This window comes from Colletes gigas, unplaced genomic scaffold (assembly GCF_013123115.1).
Source record: "Colletes gigas isolate AHSC1104 unplaced genomic scaffold, ASM1312311v1 Colletes_gigas_Sc00009, whole genome shotgun sequence".
NCBI classification, from domain to species: domain Eukaryota; kingdom Metazoa; phylum Arthropoda; class Insecta; order Hymenoptera; family Colletidae; genus Colletes; species Colletes gigas.
In genome coordinates, this window is record NW_025106638.1 from 3174861 (window position 1) to 3199040 (window position 24180).

Here is a 24180-nt window from a genome sequence, read left to right on the forward strand (position 1 = left end):
GTTAGAAATTTTTATTTAAATATCCTTCGTTATATCGCCCGCGTGATATGACGCATACTAGGTCATGTCTGAAAAACAATATTCCAAGCCTTGTCGCCTTTGTTACTCCGGTATAAATGTTGAGCGGGTCTCCCTTCCTTTTGCAAAGGCTTATTTCTTTACTTTCTTTCTACTTTTCCTCTTTTCCACGTGTTCTGATTTTACAATATCCGAGACCAGTTTAGGAAGATGAAATAGGCGAAACTATAGAGTAGAGTTGGTCGACAAGTGTATATACTATGCGATGCGAGACGACTGTGCCGGGCGGATGGTCGGATCGAATTATAATCGTAACAGTTACATTGAGTAGAATAAAATTATAAGAATTGTAATTATACGTATATACGATTATCGATGAGAATGTTTACGTGTATAATAGTATGACACGATATGACCAAGTCTCTCTCGAAAATACAATTTTCGAACGAAAATTTCATTTCAGCTGTATACCTACATCATACATATACGTACGAGATTTCAAATTTATTATACATTTTTTTGTAATCACGAATATTCATGGTTTCTTTTCGGTGTATATGTATGTACGCGAGTAGTGCATGTGTGTGCGTGTGCGTGTTGTGTCTAAATGTATACCGTTCGGTAGATTCTTCTGTGCTTCTTTTCGTTTATAATTCGTCTCTGTGAAAAGCCCAATACTCTTTTTTTTCTTTTTCTTTCTTTAACGAAAATAGAGGTACGAGAAATTAAAATGAACTCTGAAAACGCATTAAGATAGACAATGAAAAAGCATTAAGCCTCAAGCGAAAAAAAAAGTAGTTACAGTATACTTTGTTTTCCTCTCTCTCGAATAAGTAATTGCATTTCACACACGAGCAACTTTCATGATCTTACATAATAATAATAATAATGATTTGGACGATAATGATTGGACTAAATGAGTTTTCAGGCTGCTGAGTGTAAACTGTGATTCACCGATACACATGACACAAGAAATGGCAGCTGCTATTTGGAAATTTTACACATTAGGTCCTATATATATTACAGTGGCCTTTCGTTTTTATATCACTTCCCTCGAAATATTTATAAAAATAAATACTTTGAAAAAGTGGCTTCGCTCACTACCGTAATTAATTATCGGAACAATAATAAATAATCATTTAATTCAAATAAATAAATAAATTTGCTTTCTTTAGCATCGTTTCGCGTTTCTATCATTTAATGTACGATCGGCGAAGTATAAAGGCGGCTTTTTTTTTTTCTCATTTAAAAAATTCGTGTACGCCGCTTATATAAAAAATATGAACGTTATATTCGATTTCGAGCGTTATATGTTTTCTGGATCCTTAGCGAGAAAGTCGATTCGTACGTTTGTAAGGATTTCCAAAAATTCGTTTGTATCGTTAATTATCCTTAATTTATACACATATATATCATGAATTTTTTTTCGCACGGTACGCAAACCTCGATTTATACCTTACGTTCCAGCCAAGCGACTCTTCGTAGTCATTCGCTCAATGAACATGACTTTTCGCGACAAACAATGAAAATAACTGCTGACCCGCAGGAACGTGTTTAGGAACTGTGCGACGCTCAAGTAACGTTTTTTTTTTTTCGAACACAACTAATATAATTGTTTCTCGTTTAGATAAATTAAAGATTCATCGAAAATAAGCAAAGTTTCATTGAAATTAAATGAAATGCGTGTTAAATTTCCTTCTTTGTCGAAAAAGTGTTTCGATTATTTTTTCAACGATACGTAAGGCTACAATATCGACGCCAGCGATAATTACACGCAATAAATTGTTCGATTGCGTTCTCCTTTTTCGTCTCATTTTTTTTTTGTTTTTTGTTTTGTTAAATATAATATTCGTTTCCGACACTTTCGTTATTTTTCCTTTTCTGGAACGCTTGCGAAAAGGAAATGCTTATTCATTTTCTTTATTATTGGTACTCGTGTGACTTCTCTCGGGGACATTTATATACAATTGAAGAATTAACTTACTAATTATAGGATTCATCGTAGCCATAGGTAAGAAGCAAACGTTCTAGAAGAGCCTGGTTGCGTTCGAATGCGTGTTATCCTTCTAACGTCAAGGTATCTAAATTTGGACATTTATTGTCACTGTACAGAGTTAATTTAAGTACGAACCACCTTCGTTCAACGCTAATACGATGATTTTGTTTCGCAATGGAGGTAATCATCCTAGCAAAATACTGGTGTATCAAAACTTATCGATATGCCTCGCGTTCAGATTCCTTTGCGTTAAAACAATATCACGAATAAAAAATTGATAACACTCGTAACGCGTATTAAACTATTAGAGCCCCTTTTCTTACAAACGCTCCGAACATTGTACTGTACTCTTTGATACTAAATAATGGTTTCTTACTCGCGTTGATATTCTTGACTTGCAGAGGTGCTGTTTGAGTACCAAAAACGTAGAGCAAACTTTTCGGATATCATTTGACTTGCTTTTCAAGTGGGAATCGTCCAAAAACATCTTCTCCTAGTTTTGTTTCTTTTCTTTTTTTTCTTTTGATATGTAAATTTACAAATCAGATTCACCGTACAAAGCGGTGGAGAAAGAACGATAATCTAATGCTCCAGGAGAAGCATTAGGTCCTTTGTAAGGAGGCATTCGTTGAATGCAGTATTCGGCCTGGTCAGGTGGTAATTCTCTCCTCAGTTCGTCTGCCAAGATGTACGGCTAAAAACACACACGATTCGACGGTAATTACAAAACTTCGAGGTGAAATTAATTTTTGGTCGCTTATTTCGTTAAAATAAATATATACCTTGTCACCGGCAAGAATACGGAAACTATCGATAACTTGTTCGGCCGTATCCGTGTCTGTAGACTCGCGCGTCATGAAGTCCAAGAACGCGTCAAAGTGTACGTAACCGGAGTTATTTGGATCAACGATAGCCAAGATACGCTGGAAATCAATGTCGCCTTGCCTATCCTTCCCAACGGAGTAACCCAGAGAGACCAGACAGGACTTGAATTCGTCAGGAGCCAACCTTCCTGTTCGATTCTTGTCAAAGTGATTGAAACTGCTGCGGAATTCGTTAAGTTGTTCTTGCGTAATACCCTACAATACACGCCAAGTTATTGTAAATATTGTACAATTATTATAAATGATAACCAAGCAAAAAGTGCGATCGAGTTTGAAGAAATTTACCTTGGAATCTCTGGTGAGAATTTGGTTCTCAACTTCGTTGATGTTACGATTTATCGAAGTCAGAAGTTGTTCCCAGCCAACTCGTAACGTCTCCATTGTGTATTGAGTGTATCGATTCTCGAATATCATGCCTTCCTGGATAGCTTGGTGAATCTTCTCCAATTCCTCTAGGTGAGCTTTGTATTGGTAGACTGCCTGTTCATACTCTTTCAGACGATGCAGTTGATCTTCCAAAGTACCCTAAACAATGGAACATATTAATATCTTGGTACGTTCGATGGGAAAATGGTGAATTTTAATCAATTATTCACCTGAAGACCGAGACCAATAGCTGTAACTGCGTCCAACTGACGTTCGATCCATGGTCCAACGGCATTTGCCTTCTCAGCAAACTGTCGTCGAAGCAGTTCATTATCTATTTACTCGATTAAGAAATCTCATACGTTGATTCATAAAACAGATTAATAACAATTGATTCCTCAGTTTTTAATCAAGAATTAAACGGGCACTGCTGTAATTCGAAAAAGGATACTCTGTTGTTTGCGGAGTTCAGCTTGCAATGTACCATCACGTTGTGGAACGAGCTGCCTGACGTCGCTCCATTTCTTTGTAAGATCCTATCGCGAACAACGCCAACAATCATCGAGATTAAAAAACTGCATCGAATATCTTTTCATTTCAAAGCAAAATTGATTACAATCCTCGCTTACCAATGCAGTGAGCGTAGTGTACGGGTTTTCAAGGCCACCGGGGATTTGGAACTGTTTGACTATTGACTCCACTTCGCGTACCAATCCCACGATCGAGTTGTACTCTTTGTCAGCTTCACCGAGCGTTGCTTTGAACGCGGCATGAGCATCCATTAATCCTTGGATCTCCTCCATTGTGTGAACGATGAACATATCCACTAGATCCTCCCTGGTTCCGTCCAACCAATTGTTGAACGGCTGCAAAACATGGTAACGACCGATTAAACCCCGAGGAAACATTTACGACGAATAAAGCGAAACTTACAGCAGCTCGTTTAGCAAACTCCAGATGAAGAACGTCGATCTTTTCAAGAATACGTTCGGCCTCGTCCAATGCTTGGCGTCTACGTTGAGTGAGAGTACCCAAACGATCCCATTGATCGCAGATTCGTTGACATCTAGCATTGACGGATGCACTGTCGTGGTACTCCAAGGTACTGGAAATAGAAACTTGTTGGTATCGAGGTTCATTCTCAGAATTTTGTTCGTAATTATAAAACATTGGAGTTTCAGGTGTGCATTACTTGAGTTCTTGCGCGATAGCAGCTATCTGTTCTACGCGGTCTTGATGAGCCGCAAGGTCGGACTCGAAGGCCTCGTGCTTCTTCTTCAAAGCCTTGAGTTCATTGAGTTTACATTGCCGGAAGTGCTGCGAAGTGAGCATCTCCTCCTTTCCTGCTGTCCATTCCTCGTGTGCGTCAGCTTTGTGCTTGAATTTCTGAGCTAAATGCTCGAGACGCTCGAGGCGCATCATTTCTGATAGCAGCCATTCTTCGAACGATTTCTCTGCCAACTCCAAGCCTGTAATCGAACGAAATGATAGATTTCGCCACGCTGCGTTGACGAAGCTACAATTTATTATCGAACACGATCACGATATTTTACCTTTCCAGGCTTTGTTAATGTCCGAGACCATTTTTCCTTCTGTCGGCATGTACGCGGGTCGGTTGCTCAGTCTCAATTTCGTTTGTAAAGTATTGAAGTTCGTTTCGAGTTTAGCCTTTTGCTCGACACGCGGCGGCTTGTGCTTACGACGATACGTTCTATATTCTTCCAATTTCTTCTGACAGCCAGCAAGAGAATTATCGGTTTGACGACTGGCCAGCCAGGGCATCGTTCGTCTTATCCATTCCAGTAAATCGGACGCCAGGCGTTCGTACTCCTCCATGAGCCTTTCATTCTCCTGATTCACTTTCAACACTTTGCAGATTCTATTCGCGGCTGTCTCTGCCTGTAATAGGAAACAGACGAATTTATTTCACAAATCAAAAACACGTTCCTGGGTATATCGTATAAAAATAAGAATTTCGTTCGCTGAACGTTCATTAAGCAAACATCACACGAGCAATCATACTGTTAATTTGGTTTTGGTTAATTACATATGCCACACACACCTTTTGTGCACCGCTAAAACAGTGGTAGTACGAAGAAACGTAGGTCATCACAGCCCTCTCGTCAGTCTTTGGCGTATTTCGCATATCTAGAAAAACACATTCAAAGAAACTCAAACCATGCAGTGTTAGGCGTAATAACGTCCACTGTAAATTTTTATTTATTCTTCGTCAAAGAATAAAAATTAAATTGGTACTTGGAATTTGTTGGTACATTGAAGAGCTAACAAGTGCCTCTAATTAATAGTATTGTGAATTCATTGTACGGTATTTGGGGTGGATAGAGGTAAACAAAAGAAGAAAACATGTATTCGATAAAATCAAAGAAGTAAATATTTTTCTATGGGTGTCTAGTTTCTGAGGGTAAAACAATTATAAACAGTTATGCGATGGAATTAGCATGATCAAACACTGTTAAATAGTAAGCATACAATTAAAATTGTATTAGTGAAGAATAGCACAGGTCGTTTTGTAACCAAAGTAAGGGAACAACACGCATTTTCTTTACGCTGACCTGCTGAGCACCTTGGAACGCATGGTAGTAGCAGGACACGTACGTCATGATTGCACGCTCATCTGGCTTGGGTGTGTTGATCAAATCTATATGATATTAAGGGAACATAATATTAAGAATTTATACGTTTAAGTAACATCGAGAAAACTCATTTTGATCACAGTTCCATCCTGTACCCCAACGAAACGCCTAAAGCAATAGGATAAAAAAATTTCTTTCGCGTTAACAAACAAGAATAAAAAATATTATGTATATGTATATGACACTCAATATTTCGTTTCTCACGGTCGAGATATTTTTACGATTACAACGTACGACGTACTTACCATCGGGATCTAACATGCGAGGAATGTCGAGATATTTCTCAGCAACATCGAAGGCAGTGTTCAAATTCTCTAGAGGATTATCCTTGCTAAGTTTATTGTAATCGATAAGATCGGGACGATGACGGTGGATCAGGGCACAGAACGCCAAACCGTCCTTGAACGACAGGTGGAAGTTCTGAACGTTGACGTTCTTGTACGGCGCTGTCTTGCGCTGACACCATAGCAGAAGACCCTCTTTGGCAGTCATTTCCTCCACGGAGATGTCTTGTATAGCGAATCGCAAAATAATCGTCCAGATCATACCCAATGTCATCTTCAGGTTGCCATCCACGATTTCTGTTAGAAACTGAATAATAGTCTTACAAAGTTCTCGATTATTTTACAACGAATCGTATAACGAATAAAAACAAAACTAACCCTCCGCTCCTATGGAAACCAATTTAACGCCTTTACTAGCGATATAGTCGAGAGCTTTGTTCACGTTCGCGATCTTGTGGAATCTCATTTTGCCTCTGTCTGGTCTTGGTAGAGTTTCGCCTGAAATTACTTCGAGCAGCAACATCAGCTTCAATCCGTTTCTAAAATCATCCTCGATCGATTCGATGGCGGTTCCTGCTTTACGAAGATGCGAATTACACCATGCTGTGAATGTCTGAAAGCAAATTGAAACCAATACCGTATTACTAACAGAACTCTCATCGAGTAACAGATATTTTCACGAATATTTGATAACACGAACAATTCTTAACAATTATTCGAAAAATCGAACAAGATCCTTTTACTTTTGGATCACAATTCTAAAAAAAAAAAAAAGTATATTCAGGATTATGTACAGGTAGCCCTCCTACAACACGGTATCTTATAACACGATAAGAAAATTGCGAAAACCTTTGTACAACACTATACTTCTACAGCACTGGATAACATAATTTTTGCTTAACATATTTAAAAACTAAATTACCTTAAAAAAAGATATAAACAAATTATAATTTATTAAATTAAAATAATATGTTTTGTTTTGTTATACATACATTTATATTTTTCATAAAAATAAATTTGCTTATGTAGAATTAAAAAAAAAAATTTGTTTTTAATAAATTTTCGGAACGTAACTCCTCTTTTTGTAGTGGCTCTGGGTGTCATATAACACGGTTTCACACAACACGGCATTTTCTAGACACCTATCTACCGTGTTATAGGAGGGTTACCTGTACTCGACTATTAAGAAATAATGGTTCACACGCACGAGTTCCAAGGAAAAATTTATTTATAAAAATAATTCGTTCCGGGGCACAGTATTATTCTCAGGCGAGAGTAAATTTAACATTTTTGGTAGCGACGGTCGTAAAAGTGCTCAAAGGAACAAAACGCAGAATTAGAATCGCGAAATTTACGACCGACTATATAAGCATAATGGCGGATCGGTATTAGTTTGGAGCTGTTAATGGAATGGTAAACGTTGTGTTCGTTGATGAGATAATAAAATATAATTATTCACATGTTTGTGAGTATATGTCCGCCATTGCTCTTCCAAGATCACGTAAACATTTACTTATTCGCCATTTTAAGCTGCGTTACTGCAACAATATTTTGGTCGATCCATTTTCAATAAAATAATATGATATCCAAGAGGATGTTATGACCAAGAAGAATTTAAAATGGGGAATTGAGCTTGACTGCTGCTTAGTGTATATTTTAGTAACGACCCCAATCCCTCCTGCTATATATATCTTCTGTCCTGGTTCTTAAACTGCTTCCTATTGCTCAGACTAAAGATTTTCAAACCTTTGATATCCCGGGAGCATAAAATTCTACGTATTTTGATAATCGATAAAAATCCCTAATCGTTGCAAAAAATTTTGAGGAACATACAGCGACGCAAATAAAAATCAAACAATTATATATTATATCTCTTATTCCATAGAAAGCCGCGTATAAAAAATATCTTACTAAACGATATAAAATAACAAGCATATTTTATATGTGTTCAAAGTTAACGAAATATAAAATTTCTTGATACACGTGAATTATTTATAAAAACATACCGTATAAAAGAATGCACATATTTTATCGTAAATATTGAAACGCAATCGCGGTAGAACGTAGACATCGAAAATGAATTAAGAATATAAAAATATATTTATCATTAATAAGTTAACGATAACGTTAACAATTTGAATAACGCGTTAAATTTTTTAAGGTATTAATTAGACATAAAATTTCACATATTCGTTGATCTGGTAATGGAGTAAGAACTCTACGAATACCGTAAGATCGCGATACGCGTTACTGTCGCTAAGTAAATTGCGAGTAACAGCGTTTTAATAAAGTTTGCTTCGTTGCGAGATATATAGCGTGAGAACGTGGAGAAAAAAAAAAATGCGACACCGGCAGGCCGGCGAATTTTTTTTCGACGAGAGACAGACAGAGAGAGAAAAATATTGTCTGAAATTTAATACGGGTAGCGTGAAGCGCGACCGGCCAAAATTGGACATGAGCCACCTTAACTTCTACGAGCGCTCTAAGATCTATTTGTAAAACATTGACTCCTCCCGCGCTGAGCGGCTAAGCATTTCGAAAACATTCTGATCTGTTTCGCATATCCGACGAGGACATCGAATCTACGATAATTTTCACATAATTTTTTTCACGCTCGTCGTCATAGAGCGTTAAATCTGTGTCAGACGGCGACAATTCCATTTTAAACGATCGAAAGTTCATCGAAATCCTTGAACCGCGCCGACCGCTATTCGCTAATTTATTTACAAACACGATTCCACGGGTTAGCGGGAACGTCATTTGATAAATTAACTGACGCGCCATACGAACCCTTGGGCCCCGTTCATAAATCACCGAACGGTATAAAAATGACAACACGATATTTGCTGATCAAACATCGGATCTATTACCCGTATGGAAACCGCGATCACATTTCCCGTAGCAACCAGAAATTCTGTTCCAAAAATACATACGTTTCGCGAGAATTCATGGTTATCTTGTAACGCCGTTAACTTTCTAACTGCTACGAGTGCTACGACTTGCATTCGCGTAAATGCTCGACGGCTTTTTCTTGTTCCTTTTTTTTTTTTTTAGCGATTCTCTGTTGCAAAAGAACCGCAGGCATTACCGGGAAGGAAGCTCTGTTATGTAAACTGGCAGCTTTGGAAAATAAAAAGGAATCGAGTTATGTAAACAAACGATTACAGTCGCGTAGAATAATAGTACCGTTACGAGACTTTCTTTACTTACGTTCGTGATTTACCCCCCCTCTCTTTCCATAAACGAAAAGAAAGTATCGATGTTGCCTGAGTCGCTAAGTCTAAACTGTTTATGCATTTTATTTGTGGAAAAATATTCGTAATGCCCGATACTGCGCTATAATACATCGCTGTAGCGACTAAAACTTCGGACCATGAAAGCCATAACCTCAAAACTTGAAAACGTCCCACAATTAATTGTATTACCCCCCTCTTTTTCTATAAACGATAAGAAAGTATCGATGTTGCCTGAGTCGCTAAGTCTAAACTGTTTATGCATTTTATTTGTGGAAAAATATTCGTAATGCCCGATACTGCGCTATAATACATCGCCGTAGCGACTAAAACTGCGGGCCATGAAAGCCATAACCTCAAAACTTGAAAACGTCCCACAAATAATTGTATCAAACCATTACATAAAAGTCGAGTTAACCTTTGACAAAATTCTATTAAGAGATAATATAATTATCCCCAAAACCAAATAATGTATGTTGTGGAATGACAAATGAATTATTCAACTGGAAATATATTAATTTATTTTCCATGTGAGAAACTTCATGAAATAATGATGTTTTTCAAATGACACTAAAATGTAATTTTAAAATAAAATACAGAAACATTCGAGTAGTCTCAGCCCTGTATCGAATGTACCTTCGGCAGGCTCCGCCAATCGTTTTCCTTATTTACATACGATGATGTATTCATCGACCATTATGATGACATCGATCAACCACGATCGTCGTCCGCAGCATTCAGATCAAATGCAAGGCGAGAAGATACGCAAACATGTCAACGTGCGTGAAATTTTTACAGGTAGTCGCGGTCGTGCTAAAAATAAATGCAGTTAAACATGAAACGTCCTAAATACGATGCACATAATTCACGTAACCCAAATTCTAAATATCGCGCGTACAGGCGTCGGCATAGCCTGTAAATTATATCTATTCTTAAAGTCTGGCATTGAATTTTTCTTTCTGTACCTCGCGATAAGAAAATGCAACGACAATTTAAATGTATTTAATGGCTAATGAAAAGCCGTGACACGAAATGTGCAATTGATAGTGCACTCCTAACCTTCTTCGGGGCTATTGTACTTTGTAATCTACGTGACCCTTAACATTACATTTTTATACAAAATGTCCGGGAATGTAAATAGTTTAGCACTAAAGCAACAAAGTGTATCGTAAAAGAGACTTTGCAAAAGAGAATATTTATTTATTGTATACATGAAATTTTTATTCATCATCTGAAACGTTGTTAGTTCACGTTAAAATGAACTTAATTACTAACCCCTTGTACTACACTGATGCCGCCATGTCGACATGCAACAATATGTCCCATAACCTAAATGTAAGTATTGCCGATCTATTTCACTACCATTAGAAATTTCAATAAAGCTTTAAACAATCTACGTTTGTATAATGTTTCATTCTTATCTAGACCGTACTGACAAAGTTTGATACAAAAAAACCTAAAACTGTACATGAGTGACGTTAAAGTGTTAATGCAACTGAATTTATTGAATCCCAAATAACTCAAGGCACGCGAACTATATTTGTTTTCCCACAGAAACAAATTCGGGCGGAGAGGGTTAAGCAGCATCACTTTTCCTAAAAATACACATTCCTGCAGAAGCTAGATTACAAATGACAATCCAGAGATGAAAGAATGGAATTGTGACGTTACTCGAGGCGCGCCCGACAGCCGCGCAACAAAGCTGTATTGTACGAAAATGATATTTATGGTCGAATGGTTTGCGATCACGTTGGTGGTTTACAAAATTCTGCTATCCCGATATCGAAACGAAGGGTAAGGAGCAGGTGTTCCTGCTGGCAGAGGCAGGTGGCGATGTCGTCGGTTAAACCATATTGTACCAGTTACATATCTAATACACTATGGCTGACACAACTTCTACCGAACATGAATCGCTCCCCAGCTAAACGATACCTTAACGAATTTATATTTAATTTGCCCAATTCTTACATGTCCGCGGTATTACGATTTACCTATAGTCGTGAAAGTCTTTTATTTCTCTTTTACAAATAAATACAAACACAATAGGTATCTAGCATATTGTGCTCGGCACCTTTCACGAGACAGGCTCCGCTTGTAGCAAACTTCGTCCTACTTTTCCGGTGTCTCTTGTGGAATCTGTCGCGCGGTCTGCCGCAGGCAAACTGACAGCTGATACAGGAATTCAATGACTTCGCTCCGCGACTGTACGGGACGAACGTTTCACGGAATCCCAAGGGAAAAGCTGTTATTCCGACCATCGTTTACGTTATGCTCGCCGCGGTGCCGAGAATAAAGCCTGAAGGATCGCGCTTAACGGAAAACATCATGGTCGACATTCTATTTCCGGACAGTATCAACGGGCCGAACGGAAATGCTGAAAATTCATTCAAGAAACCATTCCAACCGGTTACGTCGGCCGCAGATATTTCGCGTAATTATCGCACGACCTTTGCGAGCGACCAACAGCCGGCTGAAAATAGTGAATCGCGTGGGTGTCGGTTGCATTTTAAACGAAACGTAATCGCTGTAGCCCGCAATAAACAGATGGCAACGTGCGAACGAGCGCGTTCGCGAGCACGGAACTTAATCATCGCATAACAATTGTCTTAGCAATACGTAGCCCGTGTGCGGGTCACCCGATTCCAATCTGAGATCTGGCGCACAGCCTAAAACTCCTCTCAAAGGTTAACGATCTTCTCCGACGCGTCGCGGAAAGAAATCGATCGACCGATTCGTCAAACATTCGAGATTTTTATCAATCTGCGGCGGCCGTCCCTGTGGCCAACCAATATACTGGTACTGCGAGGACGCCACGCGGCCGTTTCTAAAAATACTTTGTCTTCTCCCAGTTCTGTCGAATCCTCCTACCGTTCCGTCGAATTAAAAAAAGTCGGATGCGTAAACTATAGCACCGCCTAAGTTTTTCAATGTTTTTAACCTTTGAGTAGGAATGCGACTCGAGCTTTTATTGTGTCGTTGGGAGAAAATCTCGACGGTACAGAGAGCCTGAGCCTGGAACAATACCGCACAATGGTCGGTGTAAAATCATATCGCGAAGGGTTAAGTCGTTCGAAGAATACGAATCGCGACTGTGAATGACGTTACACGATCGCGTGCGTTATTTGTATACAAACTGGTCCACCAGAAAGGAAAGTTATTTGCTGTTATTATGCACGAAAAGCTTCTTCTACGAAATTAAACTTTGATTTTGGACAATCGTAAACTGTTGGGTTGAACGGGTAGTTCGTGCGTTTTTGGTGAGATGTCTCTACATCCTCCTGCTACATCATATATTTGTAGTTACTCTTTCGTTTTTCATTTTTGTTTTCTCACTGTTAAAAATCCATTAAAAATTACCACCGATAAGATACATTTTGCGAGTTTCGTAGAGAAACTACAACTACTGGTACAGTAAAGAACATTATTGAGGTGTATAGAGAAAATACTATAAAGATTGACATATGTCAAAATTGGTTCCAAAAATGTCGGTCTGTTGATTTTACAGGTGACAATTGTTATAAATCCTCGAATTACAACTAGAGAACATGCATGAAAGTTTAATGTTTCTCAAACAGGTGTCATTGAAACCCTTCGTCGCCTTGGAATGACTTCGAAACTTGATATCTGGGTTTCACACGTTCTGAGCGAAAAAAAAACCAGTTGATTCGTGTATCGAAATGTGTTTCATTAAGGAATCAACCACGACGGGGACCATTCCTGAAACAAATCGTTACGTAGAATGAAAAATAGGTATTTTATAGCAATAATACTCGAAAGAGACAATGGTGTAATCCAGGCGAAACATTTGAACCTATCGCAAAGAAAGATTTGCATTTAGAAAAGCTAATACTATATGTATAGCGCGACACGAAGGAAATAATTTATTAATCAACCTGGGAATTAAATTTTTTTAGTTCCTTAGCGGAAACTCCTATCGTATGTGGGTGACGTGGCAGTCAAAGTGTTAGAGCGTGAGTTAGACTAGCATTCCTTAGATTGCACGTGGCAGGCTGTTTTCCCTGATCAAATAGTCGAAATAGCTTTTTACTAGAGATCGTGATTTTAGACTTGTACTAAAATACACGAGTACACGTGGTACGAGAACCGCGTATTAAGCAATTAAGAATCCGTGTTCGTGGATCTACGTAGATGTATAGTTATCGTTGTCGTGTAATCAGTTAATTGAATTCTCATAGCATTTCGTCATTAGCGATAAAAAAAAATTGTAAATCGTATTTAAAACCGTACATATAACGTGAATAAAATTATATAACTGATTATATACCTAAGCCTACAGTCTAACAGATTTCAAGTTCTGGATACAACTGAGAAATTTGATGACGTAAAGCTATTTGTTTCGTTAGAAATATTATACATATTTTTCAGAAACGGTTTAGAGGAGGAAACTGTGCAAGTGCCAAACGCTCGTCTAACTCAGACCTAACAGTAAAGGTGACAACTGGGTGTTGCGTTCCCGGTGGACCACCTTGTATATCATCTATTTATACGTTAACGTTGGACGTCCCGCGGACGGAAACGACGAGGAAAGCACATCGACGACGAATTCTCATGACGAACTGTAATGAGACCTTCGTATCGCTATAATACTATTGACCAGCGACGATAACGTTAGATAAGGCATTCTCTGGCCTTCGCCGACAAGTTTTCAACGAGAACGTGTTTTTAGGTTACCGGTACGCATTCAGGTGTACGGCTGACCATGATATTTCGAACTTAAAGATACAGGGAAACGATCACGGCGGATTAGATAGACGCCTAATTTCGAATAACCGAACTAAGTCGAAGATCTTGAAGAAAATTAAGAACTGTTAGATTTCGATCGCCTTGGTTTAACAGTCCTTGAAAAGCTCGGGGCATTTCAAATATCTAGCGTAAGTCAAAACGTCTAAGACCAGTGGTGCACAACCTTACTCGCTAGAGGGCCAAATGAAATGGAATATAATTTTCCGCGTGCCAAGTTTGTAACAACAATAAGAATAAAATAGTATGATTGAATAGAAAATTTAACCAAATAATTTCTTTTAGATAAATATACAGGGTGTTCGGCCAACAATGGGAAATATTTTAATGAAAGATTCTAGAGGCCAAAATAAGACAAAAATCAAGAATATCAATTTGTTGATTGAAGCTTCGTTAGAAAGTTATTAACAAAATTATCGTTAAAAATTATTAATAAAATTTGTCCACCTATACGAATTTTTTCTTGAAAGTGCGTAGGATTTCGGGAGTATGTGTATTCACCAAAAATAATTGTAATCGACCTCTGCAACCGAGAATAATTTTTTTAGAACGATTTGAAAATTTTTTTTCCCCCGAAAAATTTCAGCACCTAACCGAATTTTTTTCTCGAAAGTGGGTAGCATTTCGGGGATATGTGTACTCATAAAAAACGATTGTGATTGGCCCCCGCAACCGAAAATAATTTTTCCAAAACGATTTGAAATTTTTTGTTTCCGTCGAAAAATTTCACACCTTCTCGAATTTTTCTCTAGAAAGTGGGTAGGATTTCGGGGGTATGTGTAATGACCAAAAGTGAGTGTAATTGACCCCCGCAGCCAGAAATATTTTTTCCAGAATGTTTTGAAAATTTTTTTTTCGTCAACAAATTTTCCGGTCGGTATGGAACTTTAAACGTTAATAACTTTTTAACAAAGCCACAATCAATAAATTGGTATTCTTTATTTTCGCCTTATTTTGTCCTCTAGAATCTCTCATGCAAATTTTCCCCAGAGGTAGCCGAACACCCTGTATATTCAAATATAGTATTTGTTTGTTATGCGAACGATAAAGGTGTCTGTTACGTATTAATGACTTCAGTCTTGTACTTGTTTTGTAATCGTGAAAATTGGCGCCAGAAACACGAGCATCGATGAGTTATTTATGTTTACATTGTTAGTTAAAATTTCATCGTTGAAGTTGGCAACTTTATCTAATAAACGATATATTTATTTCTCGTCCAGCGGTGAAATATTTATTTATGCCAATAACATCCAGTTAGAAATGTTCTTTTCACAGTTAGGAACATTATTACTTTAAAAAGGAACGTCATCATGTTAATATTTATTTAAAAGACAAACGAAATTTTACCATTAGTACTATTTCGTTTGTTTAAGATTTATCATACTTAACATTCTTATTGATACGTTAACTGCCACGGTGGTCGCCGATGGTCGGCGCTCGAAACTTACAATATGTTTAAAAAAATATTAAATAACATAACTGTGATTAGGAATGGTACAAAATAGGAAGTACATCATTGAATTACAGAATATTTCTACTTCTTGTACTATAATTTGAACAAATTATGGAATATCCCTAGGCATGGAAAATTGGAGTGGCAATCAACGTGTGAACAGATTCGAGACTGACGTCTTACTACAAAACTATCCCCCCCAGCCGCCAGGTACACTATACGCGCAACTTTCACTGATGAGCCCTAAATTTTAGAGAAGTTAGCCGTGCATCACGGTAGATGCAAAACTTTTGCCCGGATATATGCAAAAGAAGCGTCCCCACCACAAAAATTCTTTCCCGCGGCGCCAGAGACCCGTCGTCTCAAGCGATTGGCAGCTGCGTAAACAAAACGTGACTGACCGGGCTTCAAAGCAACTACCGCGCATGTCTCGAATGACAGCAACCAATTTAAATAAAAATCTTGTATATTCCTGATTGTATTTTCATGGGAGTCGTCGTATCAATGAGGATAAAATTTTTTCATATAAAATGAGACTTAATGCGATCATATTCAGATTACATATTTTTAATTACATATATGTTCATTTACTTTTTACAAATCTCTTCAACAACGTACAAGTAAAAATAGTCCGAACACGGTCGTGTTTAGACTTATTTTCATCGAGAAACTTTCGAAAAAATATCGAGAAATATAAAAGTTCTTAGTTTGCATTAGTTACCGGTACAACGATATGCGTACGACATCGCTTTGAAGTTCGGCCAACGAGTTTTAAATTCCAAAGTTGTTGGCTACTCGAGACAATGACTTGTCCTGGCTATAGGAACATAAACAATAGTGGGGATGATTTGGTTCCTTTAAAGGGCAAGACCACTAAAAACCTGAAATTTAGCGTTTTTTTGCGATTTTTTTGTTGGATGGATGGAAATGTAAGAGGATAATAATATTCAAGAATGTTATTAACCATGTCGTCTAGTCTTCGTAAAAAAAAATATTTATTTAATAATAGTGCAAACTGAAAAAAAAACCAAAAATGTTCTCTTAATCTACACGAGTACAGCTAGAGAAATACGTAGGTGATCTTCGATAAGTTAATTTTAACATTATTCATTGACAAATGATTGCCCCATTTTTTGTACAAAATTGAACTTTCTACTTCAAATGCTCGCCAATCACATAAAAATTAATGTTCCAAAAATCCCCTACGTATTTCTCTAGCTATACTCATGTAGATTAAGAGAAAATTTTGTATTTTTTCCAGATATTTTTTTTTGTAACACTTAACGACATGGTTAATAACATTCTTGAATATTATTATCCTCTTACTTTTCCATTCATCAAAAAAAAAAATCGCAAAAAAAACGCTTTATTTCAGGTGTTTACAGTGGTCTCACCCCATAAAACTTTGCGGTTCGAAACGACATTACATTACATTTTTATCGTTTAATGCTACGAATCCCCCATATTGCAGGAGTTATGAAAGTTTAAATTAAACTATGTTATCGCATTGCAAAGTCTTGAGAAAAGAATCGAATTGGCGCACGGACTGAACTTTGTGCACCTCTGGTCTAGACCTTATGACCACGCGCGGGACATTTACGACGAACATGACAATATGAACTTCAACGAGCACGGTAATTAACATCCACGGATTTGGCAAGCGACGGTGTTTCAGCTCGCAACCAGACGATCGCGCGTAACAATCGCGGTGCGACAAAATCGAGGTGAACCTTGGCAGTTCCCACGCAGAATTTCAGACCAAAGAATTAGATTATTGGTTGGTCTTTGTTCGTTTCTTTCGCGAAGGATAGATTCAATGGGAAGCCGATAAAATCAGAGTTTGTCGTTATTCGAAATCTTTATCTGGATAAATTATATTGAATTAATATTCACTGTTCGCAGCATTCGTCTGTCACGAATATAATCGTACGGATAAAAGAATTCATTGCTTACTTTTGAAAACGATATATACGAGGGTCGTTCAATAAGACCTTAGAAAAAGATAGAAAAACAAATTATTTTAGGTAGATTTTTTTTTTTATTTTTCAATATAATCTCCTTTTAACTCTATACACTTTTCCAAGCGTTTCTCCAACTTTTTTAAGCCATCTAAAAAGTAAGATTTCGGAAGGTCCTCAAAATAGGCATCTGTTTGGGCGGTGACCTCCTCGTTCGACGTGAACCGTTGACCCCCCCAACCATTTTTTTATGTTTGGAAATAAAAAGAGTCACTGGTGACTAAATCCAGTGAATACGGTGGATGTTGTAATAATTCGAACTTTGATGCCACGATTTTGGCCATCGAGACTGCACAGGTGTGCACCCGTGCATTGTCTTGATGCAAGAGGAAGTTCCTTGCTTCGATCGACAATAAAAATGAAACCATGTGGTGGATATAACTGAAACTTTGACAGTTGTCTAGTGAGTCACGATGCTTACTAAAAGCAAACCATTTTCGATGCTACGAGCGCCAGGTCTTGCATTTTCAAAGGACTTATTGAACGACCCTGGTACATTTGAATACATTTCGATTCAATGGTAAAGGCTCCTTCGGTACTACGAATAAAAATGTTTACACGGAGAATTTTTTAAAGGAAATTATACACATGAAAATATTAATTTTATTCTAGAAAACCTGTATACAGGATAATGTCAGAACTACACCGATGTCCCAATACCCTCGTGACCGATCGTAGATAAAAATGTGCCCGATTCTGTGACCAAAGCTTCTCTCCGCGGATCATCGAGCAACGTGACCCATTTGAGAGGAAGAGAGAAAAATGCCGCGTTCCCCGGAACGTTTCATACGCGGCTTTCGAGCCGTTCAAGCGGCCGAGATTTTACGAGAAATTGTACAGTTAACCGTCCCGTACGAACTAGTCGGCTGTTTCGTTTCCCATATACAGGCTGATTCACCTAACTCGACGACCTCAAATTACTCGTGAACCGTTCGTTGCACCGAAAAATCGTTCGTAGAAACCCCGAACGACACGATCGTTATCTTCGGGTCCTTCGAACAGATTCGTGGATCAGAAGTAGGATTCGAACATCGAGTGAAAAATAGTGTTACAGTGCGTCGGTACTACGGGTGAACGGTTACGGAGATAGTCGTAATGTAATGTGGCATTTACTCTTTCGCTCTGTCGCGGCGCCTATCGCCCCCCCCCCTACTCCCACCCATATCCAATCGCGCGCATCGTAATATGTAGCTAGTGATAGGATTTCAACCGCTTCGAATTGGTTCGAATTGATACAGGGTGTTCCGCTACCCCTCGGAAAAATTTTAATGAGAGATTCTAGAGGCCAAAATAAGACGAAAATCAAGAATACCAATTTGTTGATGGAGGCTTCGTTAAAAAGTTATTAACGTTTAAAGTTCCGCCAGTACTGATTTTTTTTCTCCAAGATGCGCAAGATTTCGGGGGTATGTGTAATGACCAAAAATGATGGTAATTGAACCCCCCAATCGGAGATAATTTTTCCAAAACGATTTGAAATATTTTTTTCCGTCGAAAAATTTCACACCTTCTCGAATTTTTTTCTAAAAAATGAGTAGGACTTCGGGGGTATGTCTATTCACCACAAATGATTGCAATTGACCCCTGCAACCGAAAATAATTTTTCCAAAACGATTTGAAATATTTTTTTCCGTCGAAAAATTTCACACATTCTCGAATTTTTTTCTAAAAAGTGAGTAGGATTTCGGGGGTATGTCTATTCACCACAAATGATTGTAATTGGCCCCCGCAACCGAAAATAATTTTTCCAGAACGATTTGAAATTTTTGGATTTAATTGTTAATAACTTTTTAACGAAGCCTCCATCAACAAATTGGTATTCTTGATTTTTGTCTTATTTCGGCCTCTAGAATCCCCCATTAAAATTTTTCCCAGGGTTGGCTGAACACCATTCATACATAACGAAAAATTCGAATATGACTAAAAGTTTAAAACCCTTGAAAGTCACGAGAATTGAAAGTCTTGATAAGTCTTCAGCAATTTTGAATACCATATTCGATAAAAAGAAATTATTAAATAATAAAAGAAATCAGATACGAAATTCTTATTTTGATTAGTTTTCAATTGGCCAATGAAAATTACTATTAAATACCATATTCGATAAAAAAGAATTACTAAAATATCTTGTGTCTTGATAAATTCGAAAGTGTTAAGAGTTTCAATAGCAGTTATCGAAATTATCCTTGGCACTTAAACGGTTTAATAACGTCACTGTCATTAAAAATGCTACAAAACAGTAATTCCATATTATTCAAATTATATGTCACATTATTACATTTGTTTGTTTTATGGTCCTACATTCATAACTCGAGTCTGACTATTTCAATCTGAAACACCCTGTATATCATGGTTCAACGAACAAAAACTTGTCACAGTAACTGTTCAAACCAATAAACGTTACAAATGAATCGCTATAGGGGAGAGTTGCCTAATGCCTGTCGCTCACTTAAATCCTACCTCTTCAATTCCTTTGTTATGACTGAATATAAGTACCATTTAATGACGAATATATAAAAAAATTGAGTAATGAAAAATATAGACAAAAGATAGACAAATGACATTTTGTTTTGTACGTGCTATAAACATTTTTAAAAATCAGGTACAATCGATGTAATTTTTTAATATATTTATGCAGTTAATAAAAAATGTAACAATGGAGTTTTCATTATAGAATACTTTATTATAAAAATCAAGTCAATATTTTTGTAGAAATTATCGTACTTTCCAAATCCTATCATTTCAAGGTTCCTTAAAACGTAATCGTACGATTTATGAACTCACGATTAGCATATTCGCTACCACGCGTTTAACTTATCGTATATGTTATGTGACACGTATAGAAAATATGATCGACAGCATAAAATGTATATCGTGCTTCATAAAAGTTGTAAAAGGGTATAAAAAAAAAAAAACATAAAATCTATTATGTTCCTAATCGCGACTTATGAATATAAATAATTATTTAATAATTATTAACATATATCGAGCTTGGTCCCTTTTCGAACGGTGTTATTATTATATGCCAAGCTTTTTTTATCTAAAATTACTAGACTACCTCCGTAAGTGATAGGATTATCATAACTCTCCCTTACATTGTTTTTACAAATGTAAGGTCTTACAAATAAAACTTATCAACGAGCATTAAACGAATACACGTGCGTGATTTATTGTGTTTCGATTCGGGGAAAGTATCGATAAATTCAACGTCGACACATGCGCTCTCCGATTCTCCATCCACCATCAGGACTGAGGAGAGGTTAGAAAAGATTCGGTGCCGATACTTTCGTGAGAACGGTGTCGATTCACAGTGATCCTATTCTCGTGTCTGGTTTATCGAGCCAATTGTCGAATATAATTCCGAGTTCTGATTTACGTTGGATATTTCTAGCAAGGAGGCCTCGTAAGACCGAAGCAGACGAAGAAGAATCTCCGAAAGATCTTCGCGAAAATACAGGGTGTCCCATGCAACTAGGAGAAACTACATCTCTAAAATGGTTAGAGAAGCAAAATGTGCAAATCAAAAAATGCAACTGCATCCTTTTTTTAAACGGAACTACATCATTCTGATCGTACTATTCGATGCAGTTTTTTAATTTCTACAATAAAAACTATCACGTAATGTTCTAAACCCAAAGATTATATCATTTAAAAATTTACTAAATTAATTCAATGTATCTCTATTCATTTCTGTCGAGACATTCTCCTGTACTATTACGCATCAGAATGTTTGTAAACACGAGTCTACATCTAATATCGATCAGCGTAAGATTAACTTTCTCGTTGATAACTCTGTGCATCGCCATGGCATTTACGAGTAATGAAATAGTAGATATGTCTATTTTGTTTATTAAATGTGCACCATTTTTTTAGTATAATATTTTTTCGTATCTCTAACCATCTTAAAGATACAGCTTTTCCCAATTACGCGAGTTACCCTATGTACATCCTCCAAGTACAAGGGACGAACGATACGTGAAATACCTACATATTATCGCGCTCGATTAAAGCGAAGAGATTTTCTACGCGTTGCGGTCGTAATCAATTTCACGAGGTCCGACAAAGCATCGACGGAGTCACGTTACTCTGGAATGACTCAGTGCTCGATTATTTTTGTCATAAAGTCTGAAAATACAATCCGAAGGGCTCCCGACCGCCGACATACGTAAACCAACTCGGACCTGAGAGAGCCTTGAGCCCCTGCCAAAAATGAAGAAAACGTTTTCAACGCGTACTTGAAGCTGCTCCACTTTATCAATTGACACCGCATTAATCCTGCCTCCCTTGTATCTTGTCCGGATAATTCTCTCTCGCGTAATTATCCGAACGTGGAGCACGGATCGGACCGTCCGTTATAAATCGAACATCTGTTACTGTTTAATTGCTAATTTCGTTTCAATATTCTGTAAGGCGATTTTAGGAGGTCCAACAAAAATATTGGTTTAACTGTCAAGTAAAATTAGACAAGACTCGACGATGCAATGTCGGTTAGAAAGACAGATCGAAACAACGATCGTGCTTTTGCTATCATGTAACATTGAACAAAGTCTTTTCGAATAAACAATACAATCGATTCACGTAAAAAAAATAAATCGTAAATGTAATAATTTCCGTTTCCATAAAAAATATCAAGTTGAGAAATATACTGTCAAACAGAGACTCGAATTTTTTACTATAAATTACTTTGTTTTATATTTTATATAGGAACGCGGACTTTGGTTAAATGTGCACGTGTATTTTGCGTATATTATTTTCGAAATTTATTTCCTCCAAAACACTTACATGCAACAATTTTATATTTCACGCGCAGTCACCGGGTTCTCGATCGTATAAATCATTACAGCATGCTCCGTGCAAGTTTCATTGTTCTTTTCGCGGCCGAATAATTCCAAAATTGCACCGTGCACGGTGAGGTTATGTATAGCGCTCGAAAAACCGAATCGATAGACACACTCCGTGAATCACGGACCGCGACGAAAAACGACTTGAAAGTGTTTCGAGGAATTCGGAACGAAGAATCACAGTTATCAAAAGCATGTATCGCAAATTGGAACGGCAGCCGGTTAGTTAGATCGGGAATGTAATGTTGCAACGGTGCAACAATCGAATCGAGAGTTCTCGCCGAGACGAAAAAAAAAAACGCGACAACCACGTAGAAATGTTCGAAAAAGGAATAGAATTATCAAAGAGATCAAGACTCACCTTTTTCTGCTGTTTCTCCCAGGCTGGATCCAAAAGACCATCCCTCTCCCACTCTTCCTCCGGCTCCATGTATCCGTCCCCATAAGCTTCCATGTCGTTCATCCTTCCGCGGATTTCTTACGTTCCTTTAAACGCAAAACGGATTTCCGTGTCACTCGGATTACAGACACTCTCAGTTATGCTCTCTGAGAACGGCGATCTCGAATCGCGCTAAGCAATGTTTTTCCTACACTCGCCCCGCGACAACCAGAAACATAACGATATCTAACATACCGTCGATAAAGAAACGATAATTCGCGAATGCAAAAAGAAAGGAGGGAAAAGGGTGACCGAGAGATACGGAGAATATTCGAGAAGAAAAAGAACGAGAAATGTAGAGGTATTGCGAGAGCAGAGAAAAGAGGTGTACGTTTTGTAATGTGAAAACGTACCCGCTAAGCCCAGAAAACGTTCGGTTCGTGTCGTTCTTTCTCTCGCGCTGACCCCTCTGCCACGAGTCTGACACACGATTTGCTCGCCGGCGCACGAGCCTCCCCTCCCACGCTCTCTCTCTGCCATTCTGCCCCGCACCGCTCACCCGACACCCAGTCACCCTCCGAAAGATCTCGTTCCCATGCAACAGCTTCCGTGTCCAACCCTCGCAAACTGCTGACGATCCGGTCAAGTATTCCGAATATGTATGGGCCAGGGTGGCGTAAATCGGAAATTCAACTCTGTTACGATTAACAATACGCTAGGTTGCCCTTAAAGAACAATACTACCGCTATCCACGATGTAAACAACACGCGAACGCGGTGGATCAATCGGAACTAGCTCGAACAAACTATTAAACAGTATCTAAAATACCGGTGGACAAAATTATAAGACACCTTCGGTACTTCGACTATTCTATTACCATGGTTTTGAATTTGGCAAATTTGATTTCTGCTCTACTATTGTATACAACATTTGCCTATAACATTACAAAACCTCAATCTCTCTAACGACAACTTAAAATTTTCTCTTCTTTTCAAAGATCATGGAAGTAGTACTTTCATTTATCAGACCCATCGAAGTTCATTACTTTTTCATTCATAATAAGTATTTTCCATCACTTTTTCTTTTGATGATTGTTTGTACACTGCAGTTAAAGGAGATTTAATAGCAAATTTTCTTCTGTAGAGATGTTTCATCCGCTGAATCACTCTTTTTATTGTCTTTACTGACACTTTTAAACCACATTCTACTACAATTTTCTTAGGCATGAAAATAGAATTTGATACACTTTTTTAAACTGTGTTTTTGTTTGTTGAAAAAAAGTTATTGTATGTTTGT

General features: G+C 37.7%; 1 protein-coding gene across 2 annotated transcripts; it reads right to left on the reverse strand.

The window, feature by feature from the left end:
* LOC122397502 (alpha-actinin, sarcomeric) lies at positions 1-23510 on the reverse strand. 2 transcript variants are annotated; one of them, XM_043396685.1, is made up of 14 exons: positions 23298-23510; positions 22867-22991; positions 6581-6815; positions 6164-6499; positions 5327-5412; positions 4818-5163; positions 4457-4733; positions 4198-4369; positions 3894-4130; positions 3716-3800; positions 3495-3598; positions 3184-3423; positions 2797-3093; positions 1-2708 (listed from the first exon to the last, which is right to left on the reverse strand). In XM_043396685.1, the coding sequence occupies exons 2-14, from the start codon at positions 22966-22968 to the stop codon at positions 2550-2552; spliced, it is 2676 nt and encodes an 891-aa protein (XP_043252620.1). In that variant the 5' UTR covers positions 22969-22991; positions 23298-23510; the 3' UTR covers positions 1-2549. The 2 variants fall into 2 exon arrangements, with proteins under 2 accessions (XP_043252620.1, XP_043252619.1); XM_043396684.1 differs by lacking the exon at positions 5327-5412 and adding an exon at positions 5838-5923 and having other exon boundaries at positions 23298-23508.
* Positions 23511-24180: the final 670 nt, after the last annotated feature.